The sequence below is a fragment of the Miscanthus floridulus genome, chromosome 2 (assembly GCF_019320115.1).
Source record: "Miscanthus floridulus cultivar M001 chromosome 2, ASM1932011v1, whole genome shotgun sequence".
NCBI lineage: Eukaryota > Viridiplantae > Streptophyta > Magnoliopsida > Poales > Poaceae > Miscanthus > Miscanthus floridulus.
Window position 1 is genome coordinate 104,412,089 of NC_089581.1, and position 18,907 is coordinate 104,430,995.

Consider the following 18,907-nt stretch of genomic DNA (forward strand, 5'->3'; position numbering starts at 1 on the left):
CATATAAGCTTAATTTTGTGGATTCGCAAGCTAGCCCACTTGCACCCCCATTTTCACAGCGGAGGAGAATGCTGGTAGGAGCGAGCCGCCCATCAACGTTAGGGTGGATTTTGTGTACTCGTGAACGACATGCATTATCAAATCGTGATATTTTTTAGAATTTGCTGGTCTGGTCTTCGAAGGTGCTCATAGAAGTGAGTAGGGTTTGCATGTGTGCATGCGTTCGGAGGTGTGTGTACATGCACAGTGAGAGTTTACTGTGTAATTTAAAAAATCAAATCTGTTTATGTGCCTCGGCTATCTTGAAATACAACTCCAAGAGTGCCATTCCCATGTACATATCAGGGTTTAGGTACATATTTCCACACTACTTGTACTAAAAATTGATTTAAGCATAACTCAACATACCCGGTATGCAGGCCGCAGGCGCGACTACTTTCATAGTCTGCCAACTGACTACATGTCCCTGTTACAACATGCAAGGTCCGCCTGAGGGAGAACACTAGTAGGGATCTTAAATATAGAGCACTATTAGGGATTTTAGATATAGATTTGTACTATGTAATCATGGTTGATTTCCTATCACACTTAAAAAAAACAGTTCTAAATACCTTGATTTCCTATCACAATAAAACGTCACCTATCACAATTCACAACCATAAATATGTTCGTGTCGCACTTGCACGTATACTAGTATCTCAAACGGAAATAAAACGAACGGCAAAAAGACATCTCTTGGCGAACAGCTTGCACTCTGGCTTTAGGCTTAAGGCCGACCAAGGATGAAGGATGAAATTGCAAACACAGATAACTGGAAAACATGTATGTACTACTCATGTAATTATCATTTAAAGCAAAAGCATATATCTCAAACCGAAATAAAACCAACTTCAAAAAGACATTTCCGTTACAGCTCCAGATGCATACATGACTTTAGCCAAGCACAGCATTCTCCATAAGTTCTCCTCTTTCCCCCTCATCTCTCTAACTTACAACAACAACAACAACATAGTCTTTCGGTCCCAAGCAAGTTGGGGTAGGCTTCTATCTCTCTAACTTACACTTCAAGTTTTCAGATGCTTCCGAACTCCTAGACAGATCTGCCAGGAAGTTCTCAGACGCCTACGAACTCCTAGACAGATCTGCAGGCCAGGCCAGTTTGTCACCTGGGTTGCCGGGAGAAGCCAGCCACTGAAGCAATGTAAAGGTTACTTTACTGTAAATTAAGCTCAGAGGATGCGGTCCTGAAGATCAGTAATGATGTTGGATGCCATTGATGTCAACTTTTTCCCGGTTTCCCCTGCCATGTTCTTGAGAGAAGACAGATCCTGAGTGGCCTAAGGAGACAAACACAGCAATGGGTTAACACAAGTATGCCAAGGAAACAAAATTAATTCAACCCAACTATTACCTGGAATGAGATTCTGTTGATCAAATCTGAAGCACTGAGATCCACGCTAGGATTGTTTGCTGGATGGCCAAATAGATCAGCACTTGATATGGCAGAAGAACCCTGCAACGAGTTGAAGTCGGGAGGAGTATAAGAGTCAACACGGTACCAATTATTATGGTGACTATGAAATAGCGACGAAGTAGTACTTACAGAAAACTTTTGGAGAGAGACTTGAGCGTCCTTCTCAAAACTGGCTTGATCACCAAAAAACTGAGAGGATGAAATTGATTTTGCATTTGAGAATTTCTGTCTTGCTTCACTGCTTTCCTCAATCTGAACAACATTGAAAAAAACCAATTAATTCACACAAACTACTTGGAAGTCACTTGGAAATGTTTGGTCAAAAAACAAAATTTAAATAAGGGCTTGTTTGGCACGGCTCCTCCCGAGGGGCTCCTCCGGAGGAGCCGGAGCCGTTTTGGAGGAGCCACAAATTGTGGCTCCTCCAAAACGGCTCCAGCTCCTCTGTTTTTTACTGAAAAACGGCTCCTCCAAGAAAACGTTTGGCAGGGCTCCTCTGGAGGAGCCGGAGAGGAGCCCTGCCAAACAAGCCCTAAGATTGCAACATTTTTACTATAACATGTACAGTAGTATGCAACAAAGTTTCTTCTAAAAAAAGGAACAGACACATGATCTGTTATGCATATAACTATGCAAAAGCAGCATACTTCTATCAGTGAGAACGCAGACTTGTCATGGTTAGAACGAGATGAAATATTTTAGGGCTAGCTACAAGTTAAAATGCATTGGTAACAAATTATCTATCAAAAAAATTCTGTGCACAGCCCCAAATTAACATAAAGTAACCAACAGTTTGAAGATTTCTTGAGCTAGAGCAGTATCAATGGGATAGGATCACCAATCCACTGGCTGCAAGATAACTATGCAGGAGTCAGAGTATTTATATACATCATGCGAAATTAAGAGAAGTCAGAACATTTTATCCATCTTCAAATGTGTACACCCACCCAATCTATATGCAGATATGATGGGACTTTTTTTTACCACCCAAACATGAATATAACAGTTCAAATTCTTGTGTTACTCACTGATAAGGCTTCAACATGGACACATCAGTGTTTTTGGTAAAAAAGTAACAAACTAATTATTCATAGCATGTACCCACAGATTTTGATGACCTAACAGTGGGAAAGCACACTCCCAAAAGAACTAGATGTTGTTTATTTCAATCTCTAAATAATTCCCCTGAGTATTATAAATTAAGGTGGAATGCTGGAACTAAATGTTCCTCTTTGTAGTTCTGAATTTACAAAATACTTGCTCAATGGAGTTCACATATTCATGAGTTACAATATATGTCTGAATAAAACAGTTACCTGCACATTGGATGAACTGGATGTAGATTTTTTGTGATACCCACTGTCCATCCCAAATTCAGCAAAGAAGTTGGACGACTTTGGGGGTGCAACATGTCCACTCATGTGGTTGTCTTCGGAGCTGCTCCCAGTCTTAGGAGCAGGTGTGTTTTCTACATATTCAAATCGAGAAGTATGGTGTTTGCTCCTAGTTGTAGTACTCTCAGTCACCAATGATGGCAGGACGGGAGCTGGTTCTTCGGGCTTCTGCTCATAGAGGCTTTCATTTTGCTACAATGCAGAAGTTGGACAGGAAATTCCACTTTACTTAAACAGACAATAAAACAAACATGTTTTCGAGATTAGTGGGAAGCAATAAAATTAGAGAGTTATAAAGCCAACTTCCATTTGTCACAGTACAAAATAGGAGAACAGATATCGTTACTTGAAAAATGACAACTATATGAAGAGAAACAGGACCAAATGGCAGTGCGTTCTCAAGTCAATGAAGTTTACACTGAATAAGGCATACCTTTGATGTAAGCTTCCGTGCACCAAGTCCACCAGTCTTATTTCCAGGCTTTTTAGCACCAATTGGCTTCTTGAAAGAATGGGTTGGAGCTCTAGGCGAACGAACAATCTCAGACTCTTTCTTTTCACTTACATTTTCTTTTGACACCTCTGTCAGCTTGAGATCTGGAAATGCAGCAGCTTGATTTGGAGCCTGGGAAGCTGCAACTGGGGAAGATGGCCAACTATTGTTGCCATCTTCTGTGGAGCTTTTAGCAACCTCTTTAGCAAGCAACTGCCGGTACAAGTCAGCTGCTCTTGAAGTATACTTTGCTTCAATTTTTCCACCATCTGTCCAACCATGCTGTTTAAAGAAAGCTTGTGCACGGTTGTTTCCTCCATAGACCATCATTTTCAGCTGTTCTGGAGTCCACGAGTCCAAATTTGTTGACCTGCATATTGTATATTTCAGTATTGGTTCAGTCATTCGATGTGCAACTGCATAAAGTAAAAATTTTAGTGAACTATGTTAAACTTCCCAAAGGATAAGATGTTAATGGGCAGGACCAGAAGGGAAAAGCATGTCATGTGCCAAAGATGTGAGACCTATATGACAAAGAATCACATTCAGAGAAAGTCAACCTGGACCATAACTCATATTTAATAGATCTACTCAAAGTCAGATGCCAACAATGTTGAGTCCGTGATACTGATGTCACTCAGGATCATGACAGAGGAACTTTACAAATGTACCTTGTATCATACTGTTCTGGTGACACTCCGAAATTATGAATAAACATGAAACTAAAGCAAAATTTTGGACCTCGACCTTTCCCTCGTGCATAGCATAGCGCGCACTAATATGTATATGCCACACCATATCACAACAGACTTTCGTACTATATATCACATGCATCCAAACAAGTGTGGCATACATACCAGAGCACACAAAATTTATAAGCAGATAAAACTGGAGAAGAGAGAAGCAAAAAGTCACATCAGGTAGAACAAAATTCAGAATTTTCATTCATATAATCGTATTTATTATAATATTGAAGATGACACCAATAGGCGCTTTGTGCGGAGAATCCAAGAATCTGAGGTCAGAGAGGCGTTGAAAAGGATGAAAGGAGATAAGGCGATAGGACCAGATGGTATCTCAATCGAGGTGTAGAGATGCCTCGGGGACATAGCTATAGTATGGCTAACCAAGCTGTTCAACCATGTTTTTCGATCGAACAAGATGTCTGACAAGTGGAGGAAAAGTATATTGGTACCGATCTACAAGAATAAAAGGGATATTCAAAGTTGTACTAATTATCGGGGAATTAAGTTGATGAGCCATACTATGAAGCTATGGGAGAAAGTTATCGAGCATCGCTTGAGAGCAATAATATGGGTCTCTAAAAGGGCAGACCCAGTGCCGAAGGCTCCCACATGAATGTGGTCTGGGGAAGGGATAAACCGAGATAAAACTTTCCTCCGCAAAATCTACGGAGAGGCTGCTTCGAACCCACGACCTGGTGACTCAGTGAGACAACTCTCACCACTGCACCAGGCCTACCCTTATAAACGTGGGTCTCTTGAACCAATTTGGTTTCATGCCCGAAAGGTCAACCATAGAAGCCATTTTCTTAATAAGACAAGTTATGGAGCGGTATAGGGAGAAGGAGAATGACCTACACATGGTTTTTATTGACTTGGAGAAGGCTTATGATAAAATACTAAGGAATGTTATGTGGTGGGCTTTGGACAAACATAAAGTCCCAACGAAGTACGTCGGGCACATTAAGAACATGTACAACAATGTTGTGACTAGTGTTCGAACAAGTGATGGAGACACGGATGACTTCCCGATTAGGATAGGACTACATCAAGGGTCAGCTTTGAGCCCTTATCTGTTTGCCTTAGTGATGGATGAGGTCACAAGGGACATACAAGGGGACATCTCTTGGTGTATGCTTTTCGCGGACGATGTAGTGCTAGTTGATGAAAGCCGGACAGAAGTGAATCAGAGACTGGAGTTATGGCGTGAGACTTTGGATTCCAAAGGTTTTAGACTCAGTAAAACTAAAATTGAGTATATGAAATGTGACTTCAGCACTACTACTCGGGAGGAGAAAGATATTAGTTTGGAAGGTCAAGTAGTGCCTAGAAAGGATACCTTTCGATATTTATGATCAATGCTATAAAGAGACGGAGATATTGATGAAGATGTTAGCCATAGAATCAAAGCAGGATGGATGAAGTGGCGCCAAGCATCTTGTGTACTATGTGACAAAAGGATACCACAGAAGCTAAAAGGCAAGTTTTATAGGACGGCGATTAGACCTGCTATGTTGTATGGTGCAGAATGTTGGTCTACGAAAAGACGACATGTTCAACAGATAAGTGTCTCGAAAATGTGTATGTTGCGTTGGATTTGCGGTCATACAAGAAGGGATCGGGTTCGGAACGATGATATACGTGACAGATTAGGGGTAGCACCAATTGAAGAAAATCTTATCCAACACCGGTTGAGATGGCTTGGACATGTCCGAGACCTCCAGAGACACCGGTGTATAGTGGAATTCTAAGTCAGGATAGTAACGTGAAGAGAGACAGAGGAAGACCGAAGTTGACTTAGGTAGAGACAATAAAAGGAGACTTGAAAGAAAGGAATATACCCAAAGACTTAGCCTTACATAGGAGTACTTGAAAAACAGCTATTCACGTGCCTGAACCTTGCTTTTGCTGGGTTTCAACTCTAGCCTACCCCAACTTGTTTGGGACTTAAAGACTTTGTTGTTGTTGTTGTTATATTGAAGTTGTACATATATGTACACGTGATCAATCAGTCACCCACTGCAGCAGATTAATATTACTAATATGTACACGACTACACGTGATCAATCAGTCACCCACTGCGGCAGATTAGTATTACTATTATGCATTGAGGCATCGCCACAGGTCCACGTACGTGGACAGGTGTGAGACGAGTAGGGAAGCAGGTGAGGCGAGACGACCTGACGAAGGAGACGTGGACGCCGAGGCTGCGGTGCACCGCTGAGCAGTCGATGCAAAGGAAGACGCCGTAGGTGACGGACGCCCACGTCGGGTTCTTGGCGTTGCAATCGAAGCACATCTGCATGCGCGCACCACCATCAGAACCGGAATTCGCACACCGAGAAACACACACAGACGACAATCACACAGAGTGAAAGAAAGTGCGATCAATCCCGAATCCACAATCGAATCGATCACCCGTAAAATCCAATCGAATCCACAGCACCTTGTTGTCCGATTTGGCGCGGAGCTTGCGGAAGACGTCGTTCTTATCTGCCAAGGCCTCCGTCGCCGCCATGGCGCCCACCCACACCAGCAATGAACCCGATCGAATTGGACCCTCTCCGGACTGGAATCTTCTTCCCCGTGCTCGATCGATGGGTGGGCCAATCGATCGGCTCGGGAGAGAGAGGGAGAGGACTGGCCGGGTGGGAGGAGATGGAAGGGAAGGGGTGGAGGCGAGGAGGAAGAGGGGAAAATGGAGGAGGTGGGGTGGACGGTGCTGCCCCTGCCAGCCCTCCGCCTCTGCCTTTGCGTGCGTGCGTTGCGTCTCCTCTTCTCGTCAATGGAAGGAACGGAAAGGAAGCTAGTGGAGCAGTGGACTTCTCATTTCACGAGTCTTTCCTTGGGCCGCTTGTCTCGTGGACTTGCGGGCTCAAATTTCGTTGGGCTGTAACGCAAAACCGATTCGGCTTTTCAGCTGTCTTTGGTATTTCCACTAAAAAAACTGTCTTTGGGATTTTACTCAAAAAAAGCTGTCTTTGGGATCGCATATCTCCTCGTATGGAATCCTGGATCAATCTCGGGCACCCGACAAAGTCATGTCACTAGCACGCTAACTTTAGATACAGTAAGCTTGCGGTATTGACCGTTCGATCTAGATCGTTGTGCGCCGTCGTTTGTTAGTCTGCAACTTGGCTCGTGAATCATCAACTCCACTCAGTCAAGTTCTCGTTCCTCCATCTCGCGCCACCTCCACCTGTTCCGGCTCTTTCGTACTGCCTACAGTGTCGATCACAACCTTCCTCTTGAGCCTTCCTTCGCAACAGGCGTGGGCACCATCTGCACTCCTCTGTTGTAGCCAATAATACATCGGGTGTCGCATCCCTCACCATCTGCTTCGTTCTCCCATAGAGCATCCTCAGCCATTGTGCTCCTGTTTGCACATGGTGCATCGTGAAGTACAAGGCATTGACACTGAGGCGCATCGACTCTAGCGGCGGCAGCGAATCATCGAGGACATGCATGAAAGAGAGACAATATATCCGAGGCCTAATCAACCTCCTAGTCATGGATATCTTCTCGCCTTAGCCTAGGATGCCAGGGGCAGCACGATGGCGTCAATGGCAAGTCTGTTACTCCCGATTGCACACATCGGCCCCACCACCAATGCTTCTCCCTAGCATCCCGTGACGAGGCGAGAAAAGATCCATGGCTAAGAGCTTGGTAGGTCTCAGATATGTTTCTTTTTCACGCATGTCTCAGCGATTCACTTCACCGACAAACACCTATCGCCGTGGACTTGATGTACGTGCCTTAGCTCCGACACCTAGTACTTCACGATGGCGATGCCTAAGGACAAGCGAACGCAAACGATGGAGGGACAACCGTCATTGATCTCTATCCATCCTCACGTTGTTGGCTTCCGCTTGATCTAGTTGCCAACCCTTAAGAAGAGGCCAAACTTCTTAAGGGCCGCATGCAACGAAATGCTAGCGGTGATCATCCCTTGTCTCCCTGGTGCTCCTACCTTCCCCTCACCTTCGAGTGCATCTCTCTATACCATCACCCATCACGTTCTCCCTCAATTAACACCTGCACATGAGCAACCACCATGTACGAGCATAAAGCCCACGACTTGACTCAACATCTGTCCATGCAACACCACTCCAATAAAAGTGTATTGTAGGATTCTCGCAGCCAACGTAATTCCAACACCTGTAAATGAACAAATGCAATTTTTATCACTTTGCAATGCCAATTTCATTGCAAACCAATTTTTCATCACATACAACATTACAGTTGGCAAGAGCCCATCCAATATTATTGTCGGTCATGCACAAGTCGTTTTTAAAGGTAGCCCCCGTCAGGTCAAGTTCTACTTTGAGGCTGAGCTATAGCTACTGTTTTCGAGTTTAGCAACCTGGCACCATATAACCAGTGGAACAGAGGGAGGAAAGGTATGTATAGGTTCGTTGGTAGTTCTAATTTATACTATTCCTCATAGGAGTTTTAAAAAATTGTTCCTCATGCATGTTAGGTTAGGCACTGATGCGGTATGTTGGTATTTGTTATCATGCCTTCCGCCCCAAAACAAGTACCTTTCTGGTTATACACCTCAATATTATTTTGGGACAGAGTGTTCTATGAAATTGTTAACATCCTCATTTCTAGTAGAATAATAATATATCAATTTTTTGCAACAATTTCAGATAATCTACTAGCATAATAATTTATTTTGTATGGTCTAGAAGAACTACAACACATGTCATCACACCTCCTATCATGTTGAGCTCCACCTTAGGGGTGAGAACAAATTTCTCAGAGGGGCCATAAGGACATTGAGTTCCTAAAACATAAGTTGATCTACATGAATGCAATCTTGCAAGAGCTGTAAAACAAAGAAAACCTTAACACCAAGACAAAAGTTTGGATTGACAAAGTGCGCAAGCTATCCTATGATAGCAAGGATTACATAGACACCTTCAAATAGCTTGTTCAAATATATTCTTCTTGCTCCCTATTGTAGTTAATAACTTCTTCCAATATATTATTTGAAATGGAGGGAGTAATAATCTAAACAAGAACTCAAACAACCGATAACAATAACATTATGGGAAAATTGTAGTTAATAACTTCTTCCAATATATAATTTCGAATGGAGGGAGTAACAAATCTAAACAAGAACTCAAACAACCGATAACAATAATGTTATGGGAAAAAATAATAACTTGAACAATCTACATGGTACCAAATGGTACAGGAAGGCAATATGAGCACCACCATCTCCAACCAGAATTCTAAATCCAAGTCTATAGAATCTGCACATTTTTTCTTACAACTTGCACTTGAATTGCTTCAGTACCATTATTGTCACCATGTCCCATGCTTGGTTATGCAGAGAAGCACTTTCAATTTCAGCAGCAACACAAATTATAAGAGATAATTAGAGTGTATAACAAATTGAGCTCACCAACCTTCTGTGCTTGTTGTTCTTTCATCTTAACTGGATCTAACTTCATATTTCAAATTTTTGGCACCAGTCATTATTTGGAGCAGAATGCCCACTTAAATATAAATCATATCTGGCACTAGAAACTTCTATGGTAAATTGCAGCAACCCTACTGAATTGACGCCTCCATGAAGCAGCAACCCTTGAGCAGATCTTGGAAGAACATGCTTGAAGGAACTACAGTAATTAAAAAAGAAAAAAGGAACAAACTACTAACTACTTGTAAGTGCAATCAAGCTCTATTGTGGGTTTTGGCATTGATGACCACCAAATTTGAGGACTAATGAGATTTATCGAGATGACAAGCAGGGAATCAAAAAATGAGGATGATGTACAGGTTGCAGGTGTCCTAATTACAAAAGGTGGCCAGACCTAGCTCAAAGGAAATTTAAATTCTTTTATGTTTTGAAATTGAGTTTAGGGAAAGCCGTACTATTAAGAGAGATTTTAGGACAGTTGGTCAACTGTTGAACCAGATGCTCAAATTCACAGATTTATATCCTCGCACCTAGTCAAAACAGCCAGCCAAATTTCATATCATCTTACCTGTTTTGGCTAGGGCGGCAGTGCCGCCCTTAACTGACCGTTGGGCTCGAGGGGTATTTATACCCTTCAGGCTCGGCCCACAACGGTCATCTTCTTCACTCAGTCATTCTGCTCGAAACAAGACAGAACCAAAGCTCACTTCTCTCCTCCATTGTTGCTCCACCATCCCTCAAGCAAATCCTTGATTCTAACCATCAAAACTTGAGAGAAAAGACAGAAAAACTCGATTGGAGAGCAGATCCACTGATTTCCAAAGTCTAAGAGCATTTGGTTCATGTTTGGCCAGTGGTTCTAGGGTTTGTTACTCTTGGAGGTTGCTCCTAGCCTGGCTAGGCATCGCCCTTGTGCTTGCCAACCCGTGTGGCAGCCGTGGGAGGTTTGTAACCTCATTCAAAAGCTAAGAAATCACCTCTCACCTAAGAGTTCGCTCTCTTGATTTGAGAACGAGGGTAAGGCAAGCCTTTGTGGCAAGCCTAAGTCTTTTGTGGCTTCCTCAACAACGTGGACTTAGGCAAACCTTTGTGGTGAGCTGAACCACGGGATAAATCTTGTGTCTCACGTGCTTTCATCTTGTTTACTTACTAGTTTAGCTCATTGCTAGCGGTTGTTAGGGTTTAGTTGCTCGATCCACTCTTGTGTGGAGTTTTTGTGGTATTCAGTCTTCGAACTAGATCTTGTCTTTCTATTGCAGGACTAAGCAGCTAGTAGGGTCAGGTTCATCTCTATAAAATCTCAACTGTATTAGATGTATATTCATAGATCGGCAGGTGCCACCCTGAAAGGCCGGCAGTGCCACCCTCTGTTCTAACAGAGTTTTGAGTTGAATTTTTATAGGCCTATTACCCCCCCCCCTCTAGGCCTCCTTTATCTTACTATAGATCCTACAAGTGGTATCAGAGCGAGGTTACTTCGTATATGCTTCACCGCGTGAAGTATGGAAGAAGGAGGAGGTTTGAGGATCGTTCGCAATGCGGATGCAAGTGGTGTGCACGTCGAGGATGTCGGCAGCAGCAGCGAGCTGTCCATGTCGACAGCAAGTGACGCCACCATCAAAGAACCCAAGACCACCGATGCCGAAAGAAGAAAGGCAAGAAAAGAAAGAAAAGCCGCCAAGATCGCAACAAGAGAAGCTAGAGAAAAGAAGAAGGAAGAGCAGCGGCTTAAAGACAAGAAGAAGAGAAAAGAAGCTAGAAGAATCACAAGAGAGGCAAGAGCCAAGAGAAGGGCAGCAAGAGCTCAAGAGCAAGAGAAGAATGAGTATGATGCATCATCTAGTGAGCTCTCTAGTAGCTCGGATGACGGAGATGATGATGTGTCATACCATGCTTCAAAAGATAGCAAGAAAGTGAAGAGCAAGGACAAGAAGAAGGATAGCGATGACAAGGGCAGCAACAACAACAAGAAGAAATATGCCGCCGTATCCTTTAATTATTCTTATTTGTCTAACCATAATAAAAGGTCCTTTATCAATGTACCCACGGGCAAGTTGCCTCATTTTGATGGGACAAACTTCGCCAAGTGGAAGCACTTGATGAGCGCCTATCTTGTAGGTCTTCACCCCGGTCTTTGGGAGATTGTGGTGAATGGATTGCAGCCACCGGAAGATCCCGAAGTGCCAACAAATGAAGAGTTAGCTGCTGTCCATCTCAATGGCCAAGCCACAAGCATTCTTCTTAGTGCCTTGGATGGAAATGAGTACAACCGAGTGATGAATGTCAATGTTGCAAAATAGATTTGGGACACTTTGCATCTAGCACATGAAGGTGTTGATAAAGTGAGGAAAGCAAAGATTGATTTGTTGATGGCTAAGCTCAATAGGTTCGTGATTGTTGATGGAGAGGGGCCACAAGAGATGTTTGATAGATTGATGACCTTGGTGGGCAAGATTAGAGGCTATGGATGTGATGAGCTTGATGATCACAAAGTGGTGAAGGTTATGTTGGAAGCCTACTCACCAAGAAATGAGACCGTAGTTACCTTGATTAGAGATAAGAAGAAGTTTGAGCACTTCACACCTAATGATGTGCTTGGAAGATTGTTGACATTTGACATGCAAAGAGAAGAAGCCAATGAGAGGAGAAGACTTGGTGAGTTGCAAGCCAAGCTAGAAGGCATGAAAATCAAGGAAGTAGCTCTCAAGGCAAATAAATCAAGCAATCAAGGCACCTCCAACAAGGCAAAGGGCAGCAAGCAAGCATCAACAAGTCAACCCAAGGAAATCAAGCCAACTCCACAAAATGATGATCCAAGTTCATCCTCAAGTGAAGATGAAGATGATGGGGCTGATTACATGAAGATTGATGACATGGCTTTGTTCATGAAGAGCTATCACAAGGGGCTGAAAAAGAATGGGTATAAAATAGTGCAAAGAAGGTTCCCAAACAAGAAGAAGAGGACTTGCTACAATTGTGGCAGCACGGAGCACTTCATTGCTAAGTGTCCCTATGACAAGAAAGAAAACAAATACAAGAGGGACAACAATGAAGGCAAGCATGAACACAAAAAGAGATACAAGCAAATGGGAGAGGCACACTATTGGGCATGAGTGGGACTCAACTAAGGAGTCAAGTGATGAGGATGTGAAGGTTGCAACCGTGGCCATTCAAAAGCCATCCTCTACACCAAGGCTCTTCAACAACATGTCCGATGATGATGACCACCGCTCCACTCATGTTTGTCTTATGGCAAAGGGTGAGAAGGTAAAACGAAGAGCCAAATCTCCTCCACCTCCTAGTGACATCTCTAGTAGTGAACTTAGTGATTCTAGTGATGATGATACTAGTGATGTTGAGAAATATGCTAAATTGACTAAAAAGTTGGATCCTAAGACCAAGCTCTTCATCATAAATCTAATGGAGGAATTAGAAAGTGTCAAAGCCGAGCTAGCCGATAGAGATGAATATCTTGAGGAAACCAAAAAGATGTATATTGGCTGCAAGGAAGCTTTTGAGTTAGAGAGAAGTGAGGTGAACTCTTTGAACAAGGCCTTGGCCGAAGAGCAAAGAGAACATGCTCTCACAAAGAAGGCAAATATTGCACTCAATGACAAGTATTGTGTCTTAGTTGAAAAGCACAACAAACTTGAGAAGCAATATAATCTTCTATGCGAGAGCACCCCACTCCCCTCTAACACAAATGACACTTCTATTCCCTCCACTAGCCAAGGATGTGGAAAATGCTATAATCTTGACTTAAATGTTTATTCCACTAACCTTGCAAACTTGGAGGTTATGAAAAAGGAGATTGCTAGGCTCAATGCTATGTTAGGCAAAAGGTGCATGGAAGGCAAGAAACCTGCTGGTGGCAAAGTTGAAAAACCAAAAAGGCCGCAATACAAAGGTGGAAGAAATCCATGCATCAAGGATGGGCTTGGGCACACTCATGGAGGTAAAACCAATGGGAGAAAGGTAATCAATGGATATGAGTGTGTTCAGTTCATGAGCAAAGGGCAGGAAGGTATAGATAGGTCTGCACAGATGGTGGCACAAGGCCTAGCCCAGAGCAGCACCGCAGCCTATGGGCGGCAGTGCCGCTGTGAAGGGCGGCAGTGCCGCCCCCCACAGAAAAGGGAAGACCACCTTCTCCTCCTCTGCTCATGTCAAGCCCAAGAAGAAGGTGTTTCATCCTGAGCAGGTTGTCCTAGAAACCAAAGAAATCTATCTGGGTCACTCCAAATAGATATGCTTATCAACCAAAGGCAAAAGCACCTCAACAATGTTTGAATTCTAACTTTGTTTTGCAGCACAACAGCAAGGGGGAAGTGTTTGCCAAGTTTGTTGGCAATGGTCGAAATGTTTATCATAATGCTTTCATTTGGGTTCCTAAAGTTCTTGTGACTAACATGCAAGGCCCCAAGAATGTTTGGGGACCTAAAACTAGGAACTAAACTTGTATTGCAGGCATACTCCTCCGGTGGGTCAAGTTGGGTGCTTGACAGCGGCTGTACAAATCATATGACCGGAGAAAGGAGTATGTTCTCATCATACTCCCCAACTACAAATTCAGATGAGAATATTATATTTGGTGACAATTCAAAAGGGGGTGTGATTGGACTTGGTAAAGTAGCTATTACACTTGATCATTCAATTACAAATGTCTTACATGTTGATTCCTTGAAGTACAATCTGTTGTCCGTCTCTCAATTATGTGAGATGGGCTACAATTGTCTCTTCATCGGATAAGGGTGTGGAAGTCTCTAAGAGGGAGGATTCCTCTATTGTCTTTACGGGTCGCTCAAGAACAAGCTTTACCTAGTTGATTTCAGCAAAAGTAAAGCTAAGCTTGAGACCTGTTTAGTGGCAAAATCTAGCATGGGTTGGCTATGGCACCGCCGACTAGCTCATGTTGGGATGAGGAACTTGGCCAAACTCCTAAAAGACAACCACATCCTTGGACTAACCAATATTCAATTTGAGAAAGACAGGATTTGTAGTGCTTGCCAAGCCGGAAAGCAAGTAGGTGTACCTCACCCACCAAAGAGCATCATGACCACCACACAACCGTTGGAGTTGATTCACATGGATCTCTTTGGACCGGTCGCCTACCTAAGCATCGGGGGTAACAAATATGGTCTAGTTATTGTTGATGATTATTCCCGCTTCACTTGGGTGTTCTTTGTTTATGATAAGTCCCAGGTGCAAGAGAAAGTCAAGATATTTGTGAGAAGGGCACAAAGGGAGTTCGGTCTTCCTATCAAAAAGATAAGAAGTGACAATGGGACCGAATTCAAGAACACTCTAGTTGAAGAGTTTCTTGATGATGAGGGCATCAAGCATGAGTTTTCAACTCCTTACACCCCTCAACAAAATGGTGTAGTAGAGAGGAAGAACCGTACACTTCTTGATATGGCAAGGACAATGCTAGATGAGTACAAGACGTCGGACCTCTTTTGGAGTGACGCCGTCAACACCGCTTGCCATGCCATCAACCGCCTCTACTTACACAAGAAACTCAAGAAGACTTCATATGAGCTTCTAACCGGTAACAAACCAAAGGTGTCATACTTTAGAGTGTTTGGGTGCAAGTGCTTTATACTTAACAAAAGACCCAAAACCTCTAAATTCGCACCTAAAGTTGATGAAGGCATTCTTCTTGGTTATGGATCAAATGAGCATGCCTATCGTGTCTTCAACAAAACCATGGGTAGAGTTGAAGTCACGGTAGATGTGACATTTGATGAATCTAATGGCTCTCAAGTGGAGCAAGTTGATTCAAGTGTTGTAGGAAAGGAGGATCCACCATGTGAAGCAATCAAGCAAATGGCTATAGGCGACATTAGGCCACAAGAAGATCGAGCCACTGATGATGAGGATCCACAGGATGTTGCTGCACAAATTTCCGCTGACGTACTCCATCGACAAGGGCAGCACTCACCTGCTGAAAATCAGCAGGGCGTAGTGCCGCTCCTGAGGGCGGCAGTGCCGCCCCATCCACCTCAGCAGCAGCTACTTCAACTCCTACTCCACCACTTCAAGGGCTCAACCTGGAGCCTATCTTGAACAAGAAGAGGCTAAGGGTCCAGAAGAAGAACAAGGAGGTGTTGAGCATCCAAGGCTACAGTCAAACTATACAACGGGATCACCCCGTTGACAACATCCTTGGGAGCATTCGAAAAGGGGGTAACGACTCAGTTCACATTTAGCAAATTTTTGTCAATATTACTCGTTTGTTTCCTCTTTGGAACCTCTCAAGGTAGAACAAGCACTTGGAGATCCGGATTGGGTCATGGCCATGCAAGAAGAGCTCAACAACTTCGAGAGAAATCAAGTGTGGAACTTGGTGGAAAGGCCCAATACCAATGTCATTGGTACCAAATGGGTCTTCCGCAACAAGCAAGATGAAAATGGTGTGGTGACAAGGAACAAGGCAAGATTGGTGGCCCAAGGCTTCACTCAAGTAGAGGGCTTGGACTTTGAAGAAACATATGCACCGGTGGCAAGACTTGAAGCAATTCGAATGCTTCTAGCCTTTGCTGCCCATCATGACTTCAAGCTATACCAAATGGATGTTAAGAGTGCATTCCTCAATGGCCCAATACAAGAGTTGGTATATGTGGAGCAGCCACTCGGGGTTTGAAGATCCCAAGTTCCCCAACCATGTCTATAAACTCCAAAAGGCGCTCTATGGGCTTAAGCAAGCACCAAGAGTATGGTATGAATGCCTTAAGGAATTCTTGCTCAAACAAGGCTTTGAAATAGGCAAAGCTGATCCTACACTCTTTACTCACAAAGTTGAAAATGATATATTTGTGTGCCAAATATATGTCGATGACATAATATTTGGTAGTACTAACCATGTGTATTGTGATGAGTTTAGTAGGATCATGACTAAGAGATTTGAGATGTCCATGATGGGTGAGCTAAAGTTCTTCCTTGGATTTCAAATTAAGCAAATGAAGGAAGGGACATTCATTAGCCAAACCAAGTACACCCATGATATGCTTAAAAAGTTCGACATGGTGAATGCCAAGCCTATCAAAACTCCCATGCCAACCAATGGACATCTTGATCTAAATGAAGAAGGGAAAGCCGTGGACATCAAGGTATATCGCTCCATGATCGGCTCTTTACTTTACTTATGTGCATCTAGGCCGGACATAATGCTTAGTGTGTGCATGTGTGCTAGATTTCAAGCCAACCCAAAAGAGTGTCATTTAATGGCTGTTAAAAGAATCTTGAGATATTTAGTACACACTCCTAACCTTGGCTTGTGGTATCCCAAGGGCTCCAAGTTCAATCTACTTGGCTATTCGGATTCCGATTATGCCGGTTGTAAGGTAGATAGAAAAAGCACTTCGGGGATATGTCAATTCCTTGGACGGTCCCTAGTGTCTTGGAGTTCAAAGAAGCAAAATTGTGTAGCCCTTTCCACCACCGAGGCCTGAGTATGTTGCAGCCAGTGCATGTTGTGCTCAACTACTTTGGATGAGGCAAACCCTTCGTGATTTCGGATGTCAATTCACCAAAATCCCACTCTTGTGTGACAATGAAAGTGCCATAAAGCTTGCAAACAATCCCGTAAGCCACTCAAGAACCAAACATATAGACATCCGACATCACTTCTTGAGAGACCACGAAATCAAAGGAGATATCGAAATTCAGTCATGTGAGCACCGAAAAACAACTAGCCGATATCTTCACTAAGCCTCTTGATGAGTCAAGGTTTTGTGCTTTGCATAGTGAGCTAAATATACTTGATTCTCGTAACGTGGTTTGAAATATGGCACACCTCTGTTTGACAACCTAGCGACATAGGAAAATGATTTAAAAGGATACTATATTGTGTTTCAAAACCATTTCAAAAGGACAACTAAGTGTCATGACCATTGTCTGTATTGTTGATTGCTTACTGGTCATGATATTTAGATAATATATATCCATATCTGAGGTAAAGAAGGTCATAGAGTTTTAGCGTAATCTCTGCAAAATTGGTAGGGCGGCAGTGCCGCTCTTAATGGACCGGCAGTGCCGCTCTCAGAAAACTGGGTCGTTTTCTAGCAATTTTGGCTACGGTTGCGGGGCCCATTTTCTTCTATATATTTCTTTCTCTGGCCCCCGACTCAACTCTTACCTTCTCTCCCAGTCCGACGCTGACGCTCAGTGCTCCTCTCTTCTTCTCTCTCAAGCACGTGCTATCGCCGTTCCTTGCGGCCTGCCACCCCGGCAGTGCCGCCCCTGTAGCCGGCCGAGTCTTCTCATCGCTGGTCCCTGCAGGAAGCTCCTGGCCGAGCCCTTTCTCCTCTTCTCCCTCCACTCCAACGTTTTGGAAGCAAGGTGAAACCCTAACCCCATTCGATCTATGCAATGTGAAGCCTTTAGTCATGGATTACTGTTTCTAGGGGGAGTATGAAGGGTTTAGAAAGGTTTTTGATGGTTGAATCGGATTGATTTTGAATTTCACCGGTTGGATGATTTTGGGGAGAGCGGCAATGCCGCCCATGGGACTATTAATGGCACCTCTAGCAGATTCTAACTGCTATACTCAATCTCATAAAATCAATGAAGTTCAGAATGGATTGGATTCATTTATCAAAATTGTTTCTAAAGTTTTTCATATTCAATCTTTCAAATCCATGGCTAGGGTTTCATATATTTTTCGTTTAGACTCTGATTATGAAATTGTGATGATGGATAGACACTGTTGGAAGTAGGATTTAGCCAGAACGAGAAAGGTGAAAATGAACTAGTGAAGCAACTGAGGGCGGCAGTGCCGGCCTCAGGGGGCGGCAGTGCCGCCCTACCATGCTGATTCCAAATCCAGCAAAGCTTCCTAGTGTCATTTTCAAAATTCTTTTTCTTGTTAAAACCTGCTTGCAGCTGTCTCTAACTCATCATCTTTTATAGTTTCTTATCAAGTCTCATTTAATTGCATAGATGGACCGAGGAAAAAAGAAAGGTGATGACAACTAAGCAAAAGGTCAAGAGAGGCAGGGGACAGGCAACCTATATTCCCAGTGATAGAAATCTTGATGAAGACCTTGCTGAAGAAGAAAGAATTCAGAAGATGGGAATGACCATTCGTGTGTGGCCTGATTCTCCTCTGCACATTTCAGAGTTTGATAGCAGCTACATGAGAGATAACACTGATGTGTTCAACCTCAATCCTCCCCAAAATAGTGACAATCATAAGGTCATTGATTATTCTATGAGTTGGAAGAAGACTGGTGAAGCTAGAGAGATTGATCCTTACTCCTCTGACAGATCCAATGGCATTGATTATAGATTTTGGAATGCTTTCCAATCTGATTTTTATGCCACAGCCATCCTATCCAAGTCAAAGGGCAAGATCAGCAAGATGCAGTATAT

At 43.3% G+C, this 18,907-nt stretch overlaps 1 protein-coding gene across 1 annotated transcript; it reads right to left on the reverse strand.

Moving 5' to 3' along the window:
• Positions 1-812: 812 nt before the first annotated feature.
• On the reverse strand, positions 813-6,882 carry LOC136527525 (probable ADP-ribosylation factor GTPase-activating protein AGD9). Its single transcript, XM_066520289.1, has 7 exons — positions 6,551-6,882; positions 6,285-6,403; positions 3,302-3,731; positions 2,791-3,060; positions 1,604-1,726; positions 1,412-1,513; positions 813-1,337 (listed from the first exon to the last, which is right to left on the reverse strand). Exons 1-7 carry the CDS (start codon positions 6,620-6,622, stop codon positions 1,230-1,232), a joined length of 1,224 nt encoding a protein of 407 aa, XP_066376386.1. The 5' UTR covers positions 6,623-6,882; the 3' UTR covers positions 813-1,229.
• Between the last annotated feature and the right edge of the window lie 12,025 nt (positions 6,883-18,907).